Here is an 18,504-nt window from a genome sequence, read left to right as displayed (position 1 = left end):
GTGGTCCTGGAGTCCCGGGATCGAGTCCCACATCAGGCTCCCGGCATGGAGCCTGCTTCTCCCTCTGCCTCTCTCTCTCTCTCTCTCTCTCTCTCTCTGTGTCTTTCATGAATAAATAAATAAAATCTTTTAAAAATAATAATAATATTGTACATATTTTGAATACCCTAGTATATATTTTCTGTGTATTTCTGTTAAAATATACATATTTTTCCCAGGGTGCCTGATTGGCTTAGTTGGAGGAGCATGAATCTTGGGGTTATGAGTTCAAGTCCCACATTGGGTGTAGAGATTACTTAAAGATAAAATCTTAAAAACAAACAAACATATTTCTCTGAAGGAGAGTCCCAGAAGTGAAATTGCTAGTCCGAAAAGCATGCCAAATAGGTACTATTAAATCACGTTCCAGAAAAGTTTATACCAATTTATACCCTAACCACTAATGTGTGGGTGCACTTTTCTCCACAACCATAGCAAAACTAGATACCTCGATCTAATTCTGTTTCCCCAATCTGGCAAATAAGCCATGGTTTGTGTTTCAGTGTTTGTACCGCTTGCTCATGAGTGAGTGAGGTTGTTTATCTGTTCTTATGTGTACGTATTAGCGTTTGTCTCTTTGTGATCTGCTGGTTCAAATCCTTTACCCTCTTCTCCTGCTGGACTTTTGGTCTTGTTGTTTTGCAAGAACTTTTTGTAGATTAGATATATTCATCCTTTATCTTATATGTGTTAAAAATATTAGGTCATACCACACGAAATTTTCAGCCGTTTTGACCCTTACCCCCACAATGGGAATTTTATATAGTTCAGCCTAGTATCGTTTTGCTCCAAGACCATCATTTGTCTTTTAACTCTGTTTATTGTGTCTCCTTATATAGAACTAATTTTTACGTGGTCAAATCTGCCCATTCTGCTCGAGCCCCTGCCGGGTACCCCAGAGAGAGGCTAAGCCGACAGGTGCGAGCCCTGCCCTCTAGTGGAGAGCTCCGCAAATGACAAGTAAACCAGTCTTGGCAAGTTGTGCTGAAGACCTGTAGGAGGCGTCCTTGGTGGTTTTGGGATTCAGTATCTTGCTTAGGAAGTCTTTCCGTCCCCACCCCAGTATTATGAAAATAGTCTTCCATGTTTTTTCCTATACTCTTGTGGGTTTGTTTTTACATTTCGCTTGTAAAATATCGTAACTAATTTGTTTTCCTGTATGGTGAGGGTTGAGATTAAAGTTTCTGTGCATCTGAATGGTTCAATATTTCAGCACCATTTATAAATAACCATCCTTTCTTTGCTGCTATGACATCCCTCTTCATAATATAATATTAATTCCTTTATTTACATGGCTCTACTTCTTTATTCTCTTCCATTTATCTCCATTTCTATGCAAGTAGCACAACAGCTTGGGATTTTGAGCTTTATAGTGTGTTTTTATCATTATTCCAGGGCCCATTCATCATCCTTTTTAAAACTTGTCTTGGCTCTTCTTCCACATGAACTTTTATTTTATTTTTATGTTTCTATTTTTTTCTTTTTTTAATTTTATTTTGAATTCCGTTGACATACAGAGTAATATTAGTTTCAGGTGTACAATGTAGTGATTCAGCACTTCACACATCAGCTGGTGCTCATCACAAGTGCTCTCCTCAATCCCCATTACCTGTTTCACCCATCCCCTCCATCCTCTCCCCTCTGGTCACCATCAGTGAATTCTCTAGAGTTAAGAGTCTGTTTCTTGGTTTGCCCTTCATTCTCTTTCTTTCCCTTTGCTCATTTTTTTTATTTGTTTCTTAAATTCCACATATGAGTAAAATCATATGGTATTAGTCTTTTTCTGTCTGACTTATTTCTCTGAGCATAATACCCTCTAACTCTATCCATGTCATTGCAAATGGCACGATTTCATTCTTTCTTTTGGCTGAGTAATATTCTGTTGTGTATATATACCACATCTTTATCTACTCATCTGTTCGTGGACACCTTGGGCTGCTTCCATATCTAGGCTATTGTAAATAATGCTACTGTAAACATAGGGGTGCATGTATACTTCCTATTTTCTATTTTTGTATTCTTTGGGTAAATACTGAGTAGTGTGATTCCTGCCTGAATTATAGAGTAGTTCTAGTTTTAATTTTTTGAGGCACCTCTGTACTGTTTTCCACAGTGGTTGCACCATTTTGCGTTCTCACCAACAGTGTAAGTGTTCCTTTCTCTCCACATCCTTACCAACACTTGTTGTTTCTTTTTTTTTTTTTTTTTAATTTTTATTTATTTATGATAGTCACACACACACACACACACACACACACACACACACACACAGAGAATGAGGCAGAGACACAGGCAGAGGGAGAAGCAGGCTCCATGCACCGGGAGCCTGATGTGGGATTCGATCCCGGGTCTCCAGGATCGCGCCCTGGGCCAAAGGCAGGCGCTAAACCGCTGCGCCACCCAGGGATCCCCACTTGTTGTTTCTTATGTTAATTTTAGCCATTCTGCCAGGTGTGAGGTAATATTTCATTGCAGTTTTGATTTGTATTTCCCTGATGGTGAGTGATGTTAAGCATCTTTTCATGTTCTGTTAGCCATCTGTCTTCTTTGGAGAAATGTCTGTTCATTTCTTCTGCCCACCACGTGAACTTAGAATCAACTTGCCGGGCAGCCCGGGTGGCTCAGCGGTTCAGCGCCGCCTTCAGTCCAGGGCGTGATCCTGGAGACCCTGGATCAAGTCCTGCGTCGGGCTCCCTGGAGCCTGCTTCTCCTTCTGCCTGTCTCTCTCTCTCTGTCTCTGTGTGTGTGTGTGTGTCTCTCATAAATAAATAAAATCTTAAAAAAAAAAAAAAAAAAGAATCAACTTGCCAAATTTAGAAAGTGGGAACCTTTTAGAATTTTTATTGGAGTTATAGTAAATTAATTTATAAGTGAAGTTTTGTTTTTGTTTTTTTAAAAAAGATTTTATATATATATTTGAGAGTGAGAGAGAGCACAAGCAGGGGGAGAGGGAGGGAGAAGCAGAGTCCCCACTGAGCAGGGAGCTCGATGCAGGACTCAATCCTAGGACCCCAGGATCATGACCCAAGCTGAAGGCAAATGTCCACCCACCTGAGCCACCCAGGCGTGCCCCGTAAGTGAAGTTTTGTGAGCTTTTTTGTTGTATTATCTTTATTGAGATGAATTCATATACCATATAATTCACCCATTGAAGTGTGCAATTCACTACTTTTTAGCAAAGAGAGTTGTGTAACTATCACCATAGTCCATTCAGACATTCAGAACATTTCATCACCCCCAGAAGAAACTGTGTATTCCTTAGCCATCACCCCCAAGCTTCCCATCCCCTCTACCCCTAAGCAATTGCTCATCTACTTTGTCTTTATGAGTTTACCTTTAATGGACATTTTATATAAATGGAATCCTACAGTATGTGATCTTTCATGCCTTGCTTCTTTCACTTAGCACATTTTCGAGGTTCATCCATGTTGTAATATCTGTCAGTACTTCATTCCTTTTTATGGTCAAATATTCCATTGCATGGATATACCACATTTTATTTATGTATTTATCAACTGAGGGATATAAATTAAGTTTTAAAGAAATAAGGCATTCAGACTTCTCCCCAGCCTCAAGATCTTTCTTAAACAGAGATACATTGTTTGTGGCCTTCAAGGAAAATTCTTGGGGCTCCTGGCTGACTCAGTCAGTCAAGCACGTGACTCTTGATCTCAGGGTCATGAGTTCAGGCCTCACGTTGGGCATAGAGCTTACACTTTTAAAAAGGAGGGGTTGGGCAGCCCTGATGGCCCAGGGGTTTGGCGCCGCCTTCAGCCCGGGGCATAATCCTGGAGACCCGGGATCGAGCCCCACGTCGGGCTCCCTGTGTGGAGCCTGCTTCTCCCTCTGCCTGTGTCTCTGCCTCTCTCTCTCTCTCTCTGTCTCTCTCTCTGTCTGTCATGAATAAATAAAATCTTTTAAATAAATAAATAAATAAATTAAATAAATTAAATAAATAAATAAATAAATAAATAAATAAATAAATAAATAAAAGGAGGGGTGGGGGAGAAGAATTCTCTAGTCTGGATAATAATACTGCTTTTCTCCTCTTCAGTGGCATCATCCTAATAAGGAGCTGCTGTAAAGGCTTTTGTTATGACACTCCCTACTCCGGAGGCCTCAGGCATCCTTTGCCTGTGGGATAAGCCAGACTGGTGCCCTTGTCATCCTGGGCAGGTCTCACCAAGTAACCTTACCCTGTCACCCCATCTCACTGAACTACTGTAGTGTGGAAGATCTACTCCATCAAAGCCTCTCTTGTATCTCCTCCCCTGTCTATCTTGTAACACCTCTGTGACTTCTATAAATTAGCGCCTGATCTTCCTTATCTAGTGTGTCATGTTTGTTGTAAAAGTGACTCCTTCTGAGTTCACAGAGAAGTTGTCTATAGCTAGCCTGGCCCCCAGGCAGCTTCTTTATCTGCTGAAGCCAGCTGTTCATGTAGAAGTGGGTCATCTGTGGATAAGGCAGCTGTGCCTGGGCCCAGGGTGATGGTGCTAAAGGAGACAGTTTTTGGCCTATGACTCCCGAGACTGGAGTACCTCCAGACTCTCATCTATGAGAATTTTTGGGCTTAGATGATATTGTTGATCTAACTAGAAACATATTAAGGTCCAGTATGACTGATAGTGTAGTCATCATCAAAATAAATTGCTTAATAGCAACTATTTAAGTGATACACATGAAGAAATTGTGTAGAAGAGCAGCACTTATGACCTGTCTTGTTTTCAAAAACAGAGTAGGTGTCTGGTGGTTTCTCTTAGTACGAAATGAAACAGTTTCAAATAACTCTTCCTGTTCTCTTCTGTTTGAAGCAGTATAGTAGGATTTTCATTTCCCATCTTACTGGAAGCATGATGTTTTCAGAAGCACCATTGCAATGGAACTCCCAGAAGGAAGGCTTTCTCAGACCTCTGACTTACGAGTCCAGTTCCCTGTGTGACATTTCCACTTGGATACGTCGTAGATGATCAGTTAGGGCTAGTGTGGCTACACGTGACTGGGACCCCACATATTAGTATCTTAAGGAAGGTAGAAAAGTTTACTTCTCTCACGTTAAAAGTTGAGAGGTCAGTAGTTCAGGGCTTTTATGTTGCCCTAAGATATCAGGGACCCAGTCTCCTCTGCCTTGTTCTACCATTTTCAGCCTGTGGTTTTCTTCTTGTGATCCAAGATAGCTATTTGTGCTCCAGCCATCATGTCTGTATTCCATCCAGTATGGAGGAGGAAAGGAAGAAAAGCATACACCTTCCATTTAAGGACATTTCCCAAAGTTGTGTATGGTGCTTGGATTTGAATCTCTTTTGTCTGCACTTAGTCATATGGCTATACCTAGCTGCAAATGAGGCTGGGTAGCCAAGTACCCTTTAGGGGTCCTTTCACCAAGAAGTAGAGGGGAACAGCTATTTGTGGACAGCCTGTAATTTTTGCTGCCCCAGGGCTTCTCAGACTCCGTGTTTCACTGACTCCTTTTCTCCCCACATCCAGCCACTCTTTTCTCTCAGTTGGCAGCATTTCCTGACTCCTAAGTCAGAAATGCTAAGAATTGTGCATGAGTCTCAGTCTTCTATATCCAATCAATTACAAAGGTCTGATGACTTTATGTTCTAAATGTTTTCAAATCTGCTTCCCTCTTCATTCTTCTGTGACTGCCCTAGGTCAAGCCTAGATTGCTGAAATGGCTACGCGTGTGTTCCCTTCTCTGGTTTTATCCTCTTTGAAATCCACCTATACACCATTCAAACACAGACTTGCCCATGTAGCTCCTCTCCTTAAAACCCTTTAGGAACATCCCATCATGTACAGGTTCAAGCAGCCAGGTTGTCGAGCTCGTACAAGGCCTTATGGGATCTGTTCCCTCCTCACCCCCCCCCCATTTTTTTCCCCTCCTCACCCCTTAAACTCCACCGTCCCAAATTGACATAAACTAACGCCTATCCTGCACCATCTCCTTCTTGTCCCCTGGGCTAATCCTGATTCATCCTTTACAAAAGGAAGCCTGCCTTCACACTCCCTTGCCCAGGCCACCCCAATAGCACTCTTTCCATAACCCTGTACATTTCTTTTGTAGCACTTTACCACACTGGTTATTGTTTGTGTTGTCCTGCTGCCCTCTGCCACCAGATTATATGATTCTTTGAGACCAGAGAGTATTTTTTTAAAGATTTATTTATTCATTTATTTATTTATTTATGACAGACATAGAGAGGCAGAGACACAGGAGGAGGGAGAAGCAGGTTCCATGCCGGGAGCCCGACGTGGGACTCGATCCCAGGACTCCAGGATCATGCCCTGGGCCAAAGGCAGGCGGCAAACCACTGAGCCACCCAGGGATCCCGACCAGAGAGTATTTAAATATCTTATATTCCCAGTGCTTTTATCTTGATGTCCAAAATAGGCCTTCCATATGTGTCTAGATTAATGACAGAATGAAAATGTCATTATAACTTTGTAAGACATTCAGGGACTAGTATGGCTTTGCTGGGCTTGGCCACCAGAGGGCAGTGAATTACAATATTTTGATGCTGTGCTGAATTAGCCAGAAGTTTTCTCTCTTCTAAGGGAGGGACAGCACAAGTATTCATGGAGTGTCTGTACTGGGCACTGGGGATGTGACTGTAAGTAAATCAGGCAGACACAAATCACTGTCTTACTTCTAGGTGTTTATTCAAGGAAAATGAAAGCTTACAGTTTTCAAAAGACTGTACAAGAATATTCATAGCAACTTTATTCATATAGACAAAAATTGGAACCAACCCAAATATCTGGTAACAGGAAAACTCACTGGATTCATACTAAGCAATAATAAGACTGAGCTATTGATAAACACAACAGCGTGGAATAAACTGTCCCAAAATTACTATGTTGAGCAAAAGGAGTCAGATACCAAAAAAATACACATTAAATGATTCCATTTAAATGGAGTTCAGAAATAGTCCATGGCACTAGAAATAAAAGCAGGGCTTGACTCTGGTGGGAGATTGACTGGGAAGAGGCATTAAGAAATTTCTGGGGTGCTGTAAATGTTTTCTATATGGAACGAGGCATCTTTTACACAGATGTATACATGGGTCAAAATGGAACTGTGAAGGCACCTGGGTGACTCAGTTGGTTGAGTGTACAACTTGATTTCTGCTCCAGTCATGATCTCAGGGTCATGAGATTGAGCCCTGCATCAGGCTCTGTACTGAGCATGGAGTCTGCTTGAGATCCTCTCTCTTCCTCTGCCCTCCCCTCCCCCCTGACCCCTGCTTGCACACATGATCTCTCTCTCTCTCTTACAAAAAAAAAAAAGGAACTGTGTACTTATGTGTAGTCTATTATATATAAATTATACGTTTAAAAATCCCCCATAGAACCTAACTTCTGATGAGCAGAAACAGACAATGAATAGAAACACGGTTAGTGTTTGCCGGACTGTGATGAGTGCTATGGAGTGGTAAAAGTGGAGACAACGCCCTATCAGCACTAGTGGCAACAGGAGCAGGTCTCAAACGGAACAGTGAGCCAGGGTCACACTGAGGAGGGGACGTTTGCACTAAGTCCTGAAGGAGGGTGGGGGTGGGGGATGCAGTTACTATTTGATAGTTAACACTCAGATTTTCAGAGAAAATGGGTTGTTGGTAAGAACTCCCCATGTACTCAGGTACCGGGGACTCAACAGCCAGGTCTTGTCCTGGGCTGCTATGGATACTCCAGCCCCCTGCTCTGAGTTCCTGGGAGGCCCCTCTTCCACCCCATGTCCAACTCTCTGTGTGTGATATCCAGCCTGCCCATCCTGTCCTCCCCTGTCCAGTGAGGTGTGGAGGCCAAGGGTGAACCTGGACAAACTTCTGTAGTAATGGCGGATTTTCATTACAGGCTGAAGAGGGCATTCCTTGTTTGCTTCTTAAAGTAAACTTTAAAGAATAACATACTTTAAAAAAATACATATCTCATACATGCACAGCTTGATATGTTTCCTCTAAATAACTAGCATCTATATCAGGACGTGGAACATCTCCATCCCTCCAGAAGTCCTCTTGTGTTCGCTGCTAGTCCCTCCTCCCTCAAAGGCAGCTACTTCCCTAACTTCTAGCACCCTGATTAGATTTGCCTGTTTTTTACACTTTATATAAATTAAATCATATAGTAATGATATTCCATTTTCTATTTTAATGCTATTGGTTTGGAGGGAATTGGGGAGTGTAGTTGATACTGAATTTTTTTTTTAGCACCCACCTCCAGATGCTTCCTGGCCCCATCTTTGTAGATGAAGTAGCCTTGTATGGCTAGGCAGTTGAGGAATATGTGAGGCTCTCCCCAGCAACACACATACATGTGGAGACTGCCCCCCCCCCATCATTGAGCTGAGCCACTTTCACCTGACACTCAAGAGTGGTATGTGCACTTCATGGGATGTCCCGTGCTAGATTTCCGATTTCATAGGAGGGAAGTCTTCCAGGTGCAAGTTGTGGCTTATCTCTCTGGGATTTTAAGACTTAGCCTGCTCTCTCCCTGGTAGTAAGCTGAATGACACGTGCATGCCTGCCTGCCTGCCTGCTCTTTCTCCCTGGCATCAGACCTCGAATAAGTGAGAAATGGTAACAGAAGAGAAATTGTGATAGCTAACATGTGCAAGATGTTTGAACCTAGATGAAAAGCCCCTGAGCAGCTGACAATGGGGGCCCCGGACTTCCCCAAGCCTGTTCACATCCACATGGTGACATCCAGCCTGCCCCTGTGGCTGGTCTTTGGACAAGCCCTAGAAGGTTAAGTGTGTGCTGGACTTGGCCCTTCTTTTGTCCTTTTAACCTGAGTACTCGTATAGTCTGGGTTTATATAATCTAGGGTCCTACAGCCTGTGCCAAGAGGCTAAGTTAACCAGCAATCATGAATGTTTGCTGTAAAAGTAATACAGGAACCTGAGGAAAATAGAGAAGATGTGGTGAGTATGTTGTTGTTGTTGTTGTTGTTTTAAGATTTTATTTATTTATTCATGAGAGACACAGAGAAAGGCAGAGCCGTAGGCAGAGGGAGAAGCAAGCTTCACAGAGGGAGCCCAATGTGGGACTCAATCCCAGGACCCCAGGATCACGCCCTGAGCTGAAGGCATATCCTCAACCACTGAGCCACTCAGGCGTCCCGGGTATGTTGGTTTTTAAATAAAATTTTAACCAGGGTATCATGATGCATGTATACTCTGTGTACTCCACACTGAGTAGGGGTATAGCCAGATATCATGTATCATTCTGAGTCAATTGTTGTCTTTTAGTCACTACACTGAGTGACAGGCCCAGTGTCAGGAAGGGCTCCCTGGTCGCTGCTTCTCTGCATCTTTGAGACAGCATGCCTCCTCTCTCACAGTGTGTGGCGTGGTCCTCATGAAACAGAACTGCCTCCCTGCAGGCCTCTGCTCTGTAGGAGCCTCAGAAGAAGTCTTTCCTCTGACCTTCTCCTCAGAGGAGACCCACTCTCTGTACTCTCCTTTCTCTGCCAGGTTGTTTGACTTTCTAGGAATTAGCCAGGGGCCCCTCCACCCTCTCTATACTAGGGTTTGCAGTAGTGTCCTCATCTTGGCTGCTGCCATCATATACTTGCCCAGAAATGCAAATGAGTTGTGCCCAATAATACTTTTTTTTTTTTTTTTTTTAATTAGAGAAATCATGAGCAGAGGGAGGGGCAGAGGGAGAAGGAGATGCAGATGCTTAACCAACTGAGCCGCCCAGGTACTACATTTATATAGCACTTAAAAATGATGACATAGGGGATCCCTGGATGGCTCAGCAGTTTAGTGCCTGCCTTCAGCCCAGGGAGTGATCCTGGAGTCCCGGGATCAAGTCCCACATCAGGCTCCCTGCATGGAGCCTGCTTCTCCCTCTGCCTGTGTCTCTGCCTGTCTCTCTCTCTCTCTCTCTCTCTCTGTCTCTCATGAATAAATAAATAAAATCTTTTAAAAAAAAGATGACATATAGGTGGTCAGATGAAGTCCTTGACACTTTTCTTAAAGTAGTGTTTTCCTGGATGAGACGTTTTAAGTTCTTATTTTATGAGGTTCTTTAGATGTGTGGCCAAAATTTTATTTTTTTTCTTTCCTCAGTTTTTGTGTTCAGAAAAGCATTATGCAAGGTATTCTTACCCGTCTAATCCTAAAAAAAATAAAGACAGGAATTAGGTAAACCAGAGGCTTTGGGAAAAAGAAAGGCTATCTGCAGTCTGATGCCTTGAACTCTCTCCTACCCGCCATTTGGGCTGAATCATTCTGACCCAACAGTTCACAAAATCTAGAAATTGCCCTGCAATCACAGATGGTTCCCAGGAAGTGCCTAGAACAGCGAAGAGGAAAAGACGAGTTACTCTTGTCAGTTTAAGCAGAACTAGTTCTTCCCAAAGCTGTTGGGGAGTATTTGACACATAAACAAGGCTGATTTCAGGTGTAGGACTTGAGAGTTCTCAGAAAAATCAACACTTGGCTAGAGTCACCGCTCAAGTATGTTTTATCAGCTGATAAATGGGCATGTTCTTCTTAGCCCAGAGTGGGCAATTTGATTCTTACAAAGAGCTTTTGGGTTTCCTCTTTTTGGATGCTTTGCCTTTTAAAATAGCCATAAAAATATCCTTAAAATCTCATCGCCTTCAGTCTGAGTCCTGGCTGTTGTATGCTCTGTAATGACAACCAAAGACGCTGCCCTCATTCGGGACTGCATTGCTGGCATGGTTTCCCATTCCAGCTTCAATTATATGTTGAATTTTCTCAAGTGGAATGTTTAATGATCCTTCTGAACAGACTGTTTATGCTGAATGAAGCTCTTCAGAGAGCATTTGGGCCTCCCTTCCTCTGCTGCTTTTTGCTGGTGCACTCAGCTCACAGTTTTTGACTGAATGTGTGAATTTTATCCTCCCAGCAGGCAGAGTACTAGAACTAAACTCTCCTCCCACTCTCTGAAAGGCTGCTTAACTATCCCACTGTCTGTGAAAGCAAAGGGCTAATGGGCAGCCCAGGCATCAGGGCAGCACACAGGGAGACAAGAGGCCCTGACTCAGGGCCCCCAGAGAGGGCTCAGCGTCTTGTCTGTTGGTCCCTTTGTTCCCTGGACAGCTCAAGATTTGGGATTGGTACAGTTACTGAGAGTGGCATCATATTGACTTAAGACCTCACATTGTTAGATTTTCCTCCTTTAGACCAAATGGTGGAAATGGGAAGCTTTGAAAATTATTTTTAAGGTATATGTTGGAATTAGTTAGGTTTGGCTGTAAATACTGTTATCACTTAAAAGAGATAGAAGGTTGTTTGTTTCTCATTTTAATGACAATAATACTAGCTAACGTTTACATAATGCTTATTTTGTGCCAGGCACTGTTGTTAGCACATTTCATGTATTAATTCACTTAATCCTCAAAATATTCCATGACGCTGATAAGATATTACCACCTTAACGGAGGAGACATTGAGGCACCAAAGTAAAGTCATTTGCCCAAAACCACATACCTAGGAGTGACAGAGCCAGGATTTGAGTCTGCCTCCAGAGTCTGTAGTCTTAGCCACATGCTATCCTGTCTGACACAGGCTGTCAGGGCTTATTCCCATTGTTCTCGGGGATTCGGGCTCTTTCTCTGTTGTTACCCTTCCCAGTTACATTTCCACTGCAACATTCTGGAACTGTAGAATGCCCAAGTTGGAAAAGACTCCTCAAATTACTATGGAGTTCTGGTTGTTCATTTGGGAAGTGTGTGGGAGTAGCAGGAGTGTTTTTTGTCTGGAGCCTTTCTTGTGGGTTTCAGAGGTTTTTTTTTTTTTAATAACCCTCTTCTCATAAAGAGGGGGCTACTGCTCAGGACAGTGGTTTGAGCCACGGTCACTCGAGGAAATAGCACTCTCCTCCTGCACTTGGCCCCGGGGAGTGGGTTGGTGGAACCTGTAGGTCAGAATCCATGGGAGGATCTCAGAAATGTAATATGAAGCAAAGAGAAAAAGGAAAATTCTGAACCGGGTCTTAGAGCTCAGTATTATTTAACTAAGTTCATAGTTTGTATACAGCACATAGTAAGTAGTTGAAGTTGGGCGGGGGGTGGGGGGGGGAGGATGATATTTATTAGCAGGCTTTTTTTTTTTAACGTGATTTCTCAAGTGGACCTTAGTATATTATCTGAAGTCTTAGTTTCTGCAAGCTTAGTGTTAGTTTACAAAATCTTTATTCCTGTTTGGTGATAAAAGGCAAGTGTAGTCAATTGTAGCCCCTTTTTTCCTAAAATAATGTACATTTTTTCCTTGACTATAAAAAATTATGGTTATTGTAGAAATTTTGAAAAGTCTAGTAAAGCTTAAAGAAAATAAAAATCTTTTATCCCTACTACCTAGGAAATAAACACTGTAAACCTTGTGATATATTTTGTCTTTCCTTTCTGCTTATATAAGTACACATAAATATTGTATGTACAGTAGCTGAGAGTATACCATAAATAATTTTGTATTTTAGTCTTTTCCCTTAACACTGTGACATGCTTTCCTGTGTCATTACAAATTCCTAATAAACTTCATTTGAAATAACTCTATTATACCTACTGTGTGCCAGGCACCATTGTTAGCATTTTACATGTATTAACTGTGGCTGTACTTTGAGTTAGGCTTTTAGTTTGTTTCTAGCATTATAGTTTTTCTACACAGCATCCCACCCTCCCCAAAAGGGTTTTTCTAGCCCTTGATGTCTATTAAAAAATGCTGTTTGTACAGGATGAAAATCCAAGAATTGTTACGCGTTGTCCCAGGGGGGTTCAGTTGTAGGTCTTCATAATAATTCTCATAAATGAAAGGCCTGGATTCGGAATACATTTCATCGGATGCCTGTGTCTCCGCAGCACCAGGGACTGCAGTGAACGTTCTATTTTCAAAATAGAGCTGCGGGTCTAAAGAGAAAAGCTGCTTCTGCCGCAGAACTCAAGCCTGCACATTTCCGCGCATGGTCTCTACAAGGCACGCGGGGGCCTGTGGGTTGAGGTGGCCTATTGTGTTGGGCAAGGAGAGCCTTTCTTAGTACTTCCACTTCTGTGGCAGGAAGAAAACCTCCTATGGCCTTTTACTTCTTCAGGTTTCTAGAGGATCTTGATGTAATCCCCACTTGGATTTCAGACCAGATAGACTGCCTCTCACTATAGTTACTTAGTGTGGTGTTTCCCTAAGAAGCTAACAGATGGTCCTCTTTAAAAGATGTCCAGTGGCTATAGAAGCCGGGGAAGTGCTGGATAAATAGTGTTAAACAGATTTACTTAATGTAGAATTTGTTACAATTCCTCATGTCCTTTTGTATGCTATGATCTTTGTGAATCTCCGTGATGAAGATGTAAGGCACCATTTGTCAACCATATTTGTCTATGGAACCCCTTTCCTCTGGAGTATCCTCTCAGTCTGATTTATAACCCCATGTAGGAACTATCAAATTAGTAAAATTAAATCCCAGAAGCTCCTACTGGTTTGGAGGCTATCTGCCCTCACACACTCATCTTCACTTCTGAGTGGTGAGACTGTGGGTCTGCCTTCTCAGAATATGGAGATTGTGTCTTTAAAATGAGCTACGGGGGCCATCTGATCCCAGCATTCTCACTACATAGAAGTGTGAGTATGCCAGGCAGCTTACTAAATTTCTGAAATCAAAGGCCTGAAGTATCTTTTCCTAAAACCAAATAAACAAAAGCAGAAGAGAAAGATATGTTGGACCCAGTGGAATTGATGGGAGAAGTGGCCTGTTCCGTCTTGTAATGAGATTCTCAAGAACTTTCCTAGGAATGCTGGCCCACCTGACCAGGGAAGGAGGAAGGCATGCCCTTGTTCCTTGGCATCAGCTTAGCCTGGCTCTCCCCTGACCTTAAGGAAGGACACTGTTGAAGTTACCAAACTCTGTCTTTCTCCATTTTTTAGAGAAGACCTCTGGACTTTCTTCACCTTTTGTTTTACAGAAGAGGATGTGGAGAACTTTGATGTGACCAATTTGTCTCAGGACATGCTTCGAAGCATTGAAGCCGACAGCTTTTGGTGCATGAGCAAACTACTAGATGGGATCCAGGTGAGCCAGTTCTGCCCTTGTGGGTTGCCCCACAAGCCTTCAAGTACCTTCTTGCTTTCCTCCATCTTGCAGGGTCCCCCACCCAGCATGGCTCTACCTCGTTTTGGTACATCCATCTTCACCTCTTTTGTTAGCTTTACAGCTTACAAAACGTCTAGCGTCACCTGGACTCTGAGGAGGTCTCTGTGTTGCCCTGGCTTTGTCCTCCGAGTGTGCCACTCCTTTCTCCCATATACCCCGAGCCAGGCGGTTCACTTCCATATTGTGAGGCTCTGCCAGGCCTTTCCTGTGCTGGCTGTTCTGCCGATTTCCTTTTGTTCCTCAGAACGCTGGTAGCAGCTTTGGAAAAACAGCCTGTGCTTTTAAACGTGTTTCAGTGACCTTGAGAGTGGTAGCACCACTTTGGACTCCCTGTTCATCCTGGGCTCTATGTCATTTGCAGGATAACTACACCTTTGCACAACCAGGGATCCAGAAGAAGGTCAAGGCGCTGGAAGAGCTTGTCAGCCGGATTGATGGTAGGTTGGAAGAAGAGGAATTCTCTGGCAGTAGCACAGTATGATTCTGACACAAGCCAGCAGTGCTGCTGGGACCTCTCCTCAGCCCGCCACCACCCTCTCCAACTCACTCTGTGCTGTTGGCGACACCCTCGTCCTTCCACATCTCAGTGGGAAGAGGAAGGGGAGCTCTGCTGGCACCTCAAGTTCTTTCTCTTTTGTTTTCTGTCACCAAGTTCTATCAGTTCTTTCAGCATCTCCTTTCACTTCACCCTTTCTTTTTCTTTCTTTTTTCTTTTTTTTTAGCCCTACTCCCTCCCTCCCTCCCTCTTTTTCTTTTCAGATTCACCCTTTCTTCTCCATTTTCCTAGCCACAGCTGGTCCAGCCACGCCTGGACTTCTATAGCTTCCTCCTAGAAGGACTTGCTTCCTCCCTACTCTTCCCTCTTGCAAACTTTCTGTCACACAACCATATCTTTCTAAAGCACTGTTCTGGTCATGTCTCTCTCCTGCTTGGAAGCTTCTCATGGCTCTCCATTGCTTTAAGCATCAAGCTCTAGTCTGACCTTGGCCTTGATGTGGTGATGTCACTCCTGGGCTTGATGCACACTCCTCAAGTCCGGCCCATAGCAGGCCTCTTCCACTGCATCCTGTGACCAGTTTGGGCTGGGTGAGGGGGGCAGGCAGGAAGTGAGACATGGCGCTCCTTCTGAAACAGGGTGGCTTTGAGGAGCTGAAGCCTCACAGTAATTCCTTGGCTCTGGCTTGGGATCACGAACTCTAGAACTAAAAGACAACTTGGGAGGCCCTACTTCTTACTGATGAAGAAACTGAGACCCAGAAAGAGAAGTCAGAATTAAGTTTCATAATGATAGCCTAGAACACCACAGCAAGGTCTTCTGTTAAGTGGGCTCAGTAGCACTAGTTAGGTTGTAAAGCTTTCTTATGACTCCACTAGATACTACATGACTAAGACATCTCATTTCCTGACTTTCTATCGTGGATCTTGTGCTTCACCAAAGCATTGCCTTCCCCCCATCTGACTCCCCGTACAGAAACTGCGTATCTTTCTCTCCTCCCCAGCTTCTCTTTTCTTGAAAACCTTCCCTGGTGAATTCCACTCATTCTGGCTTCCTTTTTTTTTTTTTAAGATTTTTTTTAAAAAATTATTCATGAGAGAGGCAGAGACATAGGCAGAGCATAAGTAGAGGGAGAAGCAGGCTCCCGGCAGGGAGCCCAATGTGCAACTCAATCCCAGGACCCTGGGGTCACGCCTGAGCCAAAGGCAGACACTCAACAACTGAGCCACCCAGGTGTCCCTCCAGCTTCCTTTTTTGACTTAGGATTTCAGTCTTCCTGTCTTGTTTGCTGATTTACAGTTGTTTCTAGCACATCCGTCCATAGGATGTTTTTCGATCTTTGTCTCATCACCCTGACCCCACCCTTAGCCAGCACAGGGCCCACATCCAGCTCTCTTGCATCCCTCATCCCAGGTTCCAGAGGGCAGGTGCTGTGCTTTCTGCCACTGTCTGCCCTATCCTTGTTTTTTCTGCCCTCAAATACCTGATAGTAAAGGCATAGTATTTTAGGATAGGGGATTTCTAAGTGTATGTATCTTTATTGTTTGATTGAATTATAGAAGTAATGCACATTAAAAAAACTAAAAACAATTTGTAAAAATAAAAAATAAAAAGTAACACATCCTCCCCCTTCCTTAAATTCTATTCCCCAGAAATAACCATTGTTATTATTCTTTCAAAAAATTATCTTATGTATTTTCCACATGCCAGCTGCAGTTGTAAGCACTTTTGTCTCCTCATTTTATCCTCCCTGAAACCTTTGTAGGTATGAATGATTATCCACATTTTATAGATTAGGAAACTGAGGAGGATAATAATTTTTTTTTTAATGCTATTAAGCACTATTTAAAGGGCTGTCATGTAGAACATGGATTTGGGATTGTCCCAGAGTTCCACACAAACACTAAGGGTGGGAGTCAGGAAGGGGACAGCCAGTTCCTACTGAATATGGTGAAGCACTCTCTGGGGAATCACTTAATGCATCAGTGGGAGAGGCTGCCCTTAATGGAGTCAGTGAACCTCTTTGGCAGTGTTTAAGTCCCTGCTGGCTGCTGTCTGTCAGGGATGCTGAGGAAGAAGTCCTCACCGGCAGGAGGATGACCAATGTGACCCCCATGGTTCTGCTCCATTCTGACTCCTCCTCTGAAGAGTAATAGGGTCAAGCAGCCAAGTGAACCTCACATCTACTGCTTTATGGCAAGAGCAAGCCTGTGAAGGAAGAACCTAGAACATCACCATGGATGTTAAGCTAGTTTTACTACATGTGGGGCTGCGTTAACCATACAGTGTGGCTGTGAGATGGTGGCATCGAACACAAAGGATGGTCAGATGCCAGTGTGGCTTTTCTGTGCCTGGCTTCCCCAGGAGGAGTGGGGAAAGAGAGATTGAAACTGCCTTTTTGGATCATGTGACTGTCAGGGTCCAGTCCTCTAGGTTGTGCTCTTGGGGCCAATGATACTCCTGTTTCAGAGCAGGTACATAATCACTTCAGGAGGTACGAGGTCGAATACCTACAGTTTGCCTTTCGTTGGATGAACAACCTGCTCATGCGGGAGCTTCCCCTTCGCTGCACCATCCGTCTGTGGGACACATACCAGGTATGAAGTGCTCCATGCTAGGCTGTCCCTGAGGCACCAGGCTCCTCGCCCTGGCAGATGTACTGCTCAGAAGTTCCCTCACCTCCTTCCCACTTCTGTGTCTGCCTTAGTCTCCGGGGAAGGACCTCTGCACAGTCTGCTCGGGCCTCTGTGTGCCCAGCCATGGAAGGAGTGCTGTGCCGTATGCCTACCTTGCGGGAGGATTGGAACCAAGAGGGCTAAAGCCAGTTCCTTGTCAGGGCCTGGAGACCTAACTGTCTTTTCCCTCCCCAGTCTGAACCAGAAGGGTTCTCCCATTTTCATCTCTACGTGTGTGCAGCCTTCTTGATCAAGTGGAGAAAGGAGATCTTGGATGAGGAGGACTTTCAGGTAAGTGGCCAGGAGCCCAGGCTGAGGGGAGTTATCCCATTCATGGGGCTGTACACATAGAAGGCACTAAGGCAGGTGGCTGGCCGGGAAGAGGGAAGGAGACAGGCTGCTCAGAAGAGGTTGCCCCTCCTAGTTGGCAGAATGGCCAAGTCAGCCAGCCCCAGAATTCTGCAGTGTGAAGAAGGGTCTTAGGGCCTGAAATACTGCAGAGCAGTTAAGCCAGCCTAAGAGATATTTCATTCATTCATTGATAAGCCTTTGCTGAATGCCTGCCATGTTCTAGGCACGGTTGGAGGCATAGGATACATTGAAAAGTAAATCAGACAGAGATCCCTATTCCCAGAGAGCTTACACGCTAGTTGGGAAGAGACTTAACAATAGGCAAGAACATAGTAAATTAAACAGAATGTTAGAAGGTGATGAGAATTTTTTTTTTTTTTTTTTTTTTTTAAGTAGAGCAAGATAAAGGAATTATTAGGTGGTAGGGAAGGGACAGTTTGCAATTTCAAAAAAAGTAGGATAGGCTCACTGAGAAGGTGCCATCTGAGCAAAGGCTCAAGCAAGGTGAGAGAGTCATGGACATCTGCGGCACAAGAGTGTCCAGGCAGAGGGAACAGCCAGTGCAAAGGCCTTAAGGCAGCAGTGTGCCTGGGCTATTTACAGAATCGTGGTGGCCAGTGTGGCCTAAAGCAGAATGGTCCAGAGGAAGAATAGGAAAATGTAAGGCCAGAGTCACAAGATACCCAGGTCACAGAGGACTTTGTAGCCACTGTAAGTTTGGGCTTTTATTTGAATGGAAGAGGAGCCATAAGAATGTCTTAAGCAGAGGAGGGACATGATCTGACTTATATTTTTAAAGGATCACTCTGACTTCTATGTAGATTGT

The 18,504-nt window shown here is 43.8% G+C and overlaps 1 protein-coding gene across 7 annotated transcripts in view; it reads left to right on the top strand.

The window, feature by feature from the left end:
- Positions 1-18,504, top strand: part of TBC1D22B (TBC1 domain family member 22B) — an 83,399-nt gene that overhangs the window by 39,808 nt on the left and 25,087 nt on the right. For all 7 annotated transcript variants that reach the window (XR_013383594.1, XR_013383595.1, XM_077904191.1 and 4 more), the window contains 4 exons: positions 13,969-14,075; positions 14,518-14,593; positions 17,122-17,249; positions 17,523-17,618. Coding sequence is in view for 5 of the 7 variants with exons in the window: in XM_077904191.1 (XP_077760317.1) it covers positions 13,969-14,075; positions 14,518-14,593; positions 17,122-17,249; positions 17,523-17,618 (407 nt within the window). In the remaining 2 variants the exon portion in view is untranslated. The remainder of the gene's footprint in view (positions 1-13,968; positions 14,076-14,517; positions 14,594-17,121; positions 17,250-17,522; positions 17,619-18,504) is intronic.

The sequence above is a fragment of the Canis aureus genome, chromosome 7 (assembly GCF_053574225.1).
Source record: "Canis aureus isolate CA01 chromosome 7, VMU_Caureus_v.1.0, whole genome shotgun sequence".
NCBI lineage: Eukaryota > Metazoa > Chordata > Mammalia > Carnivora > Canidae > Canis > Canis aureus.
This window is presented reverse-complemented; position numbering and strand designations above follow the sequence as displayed.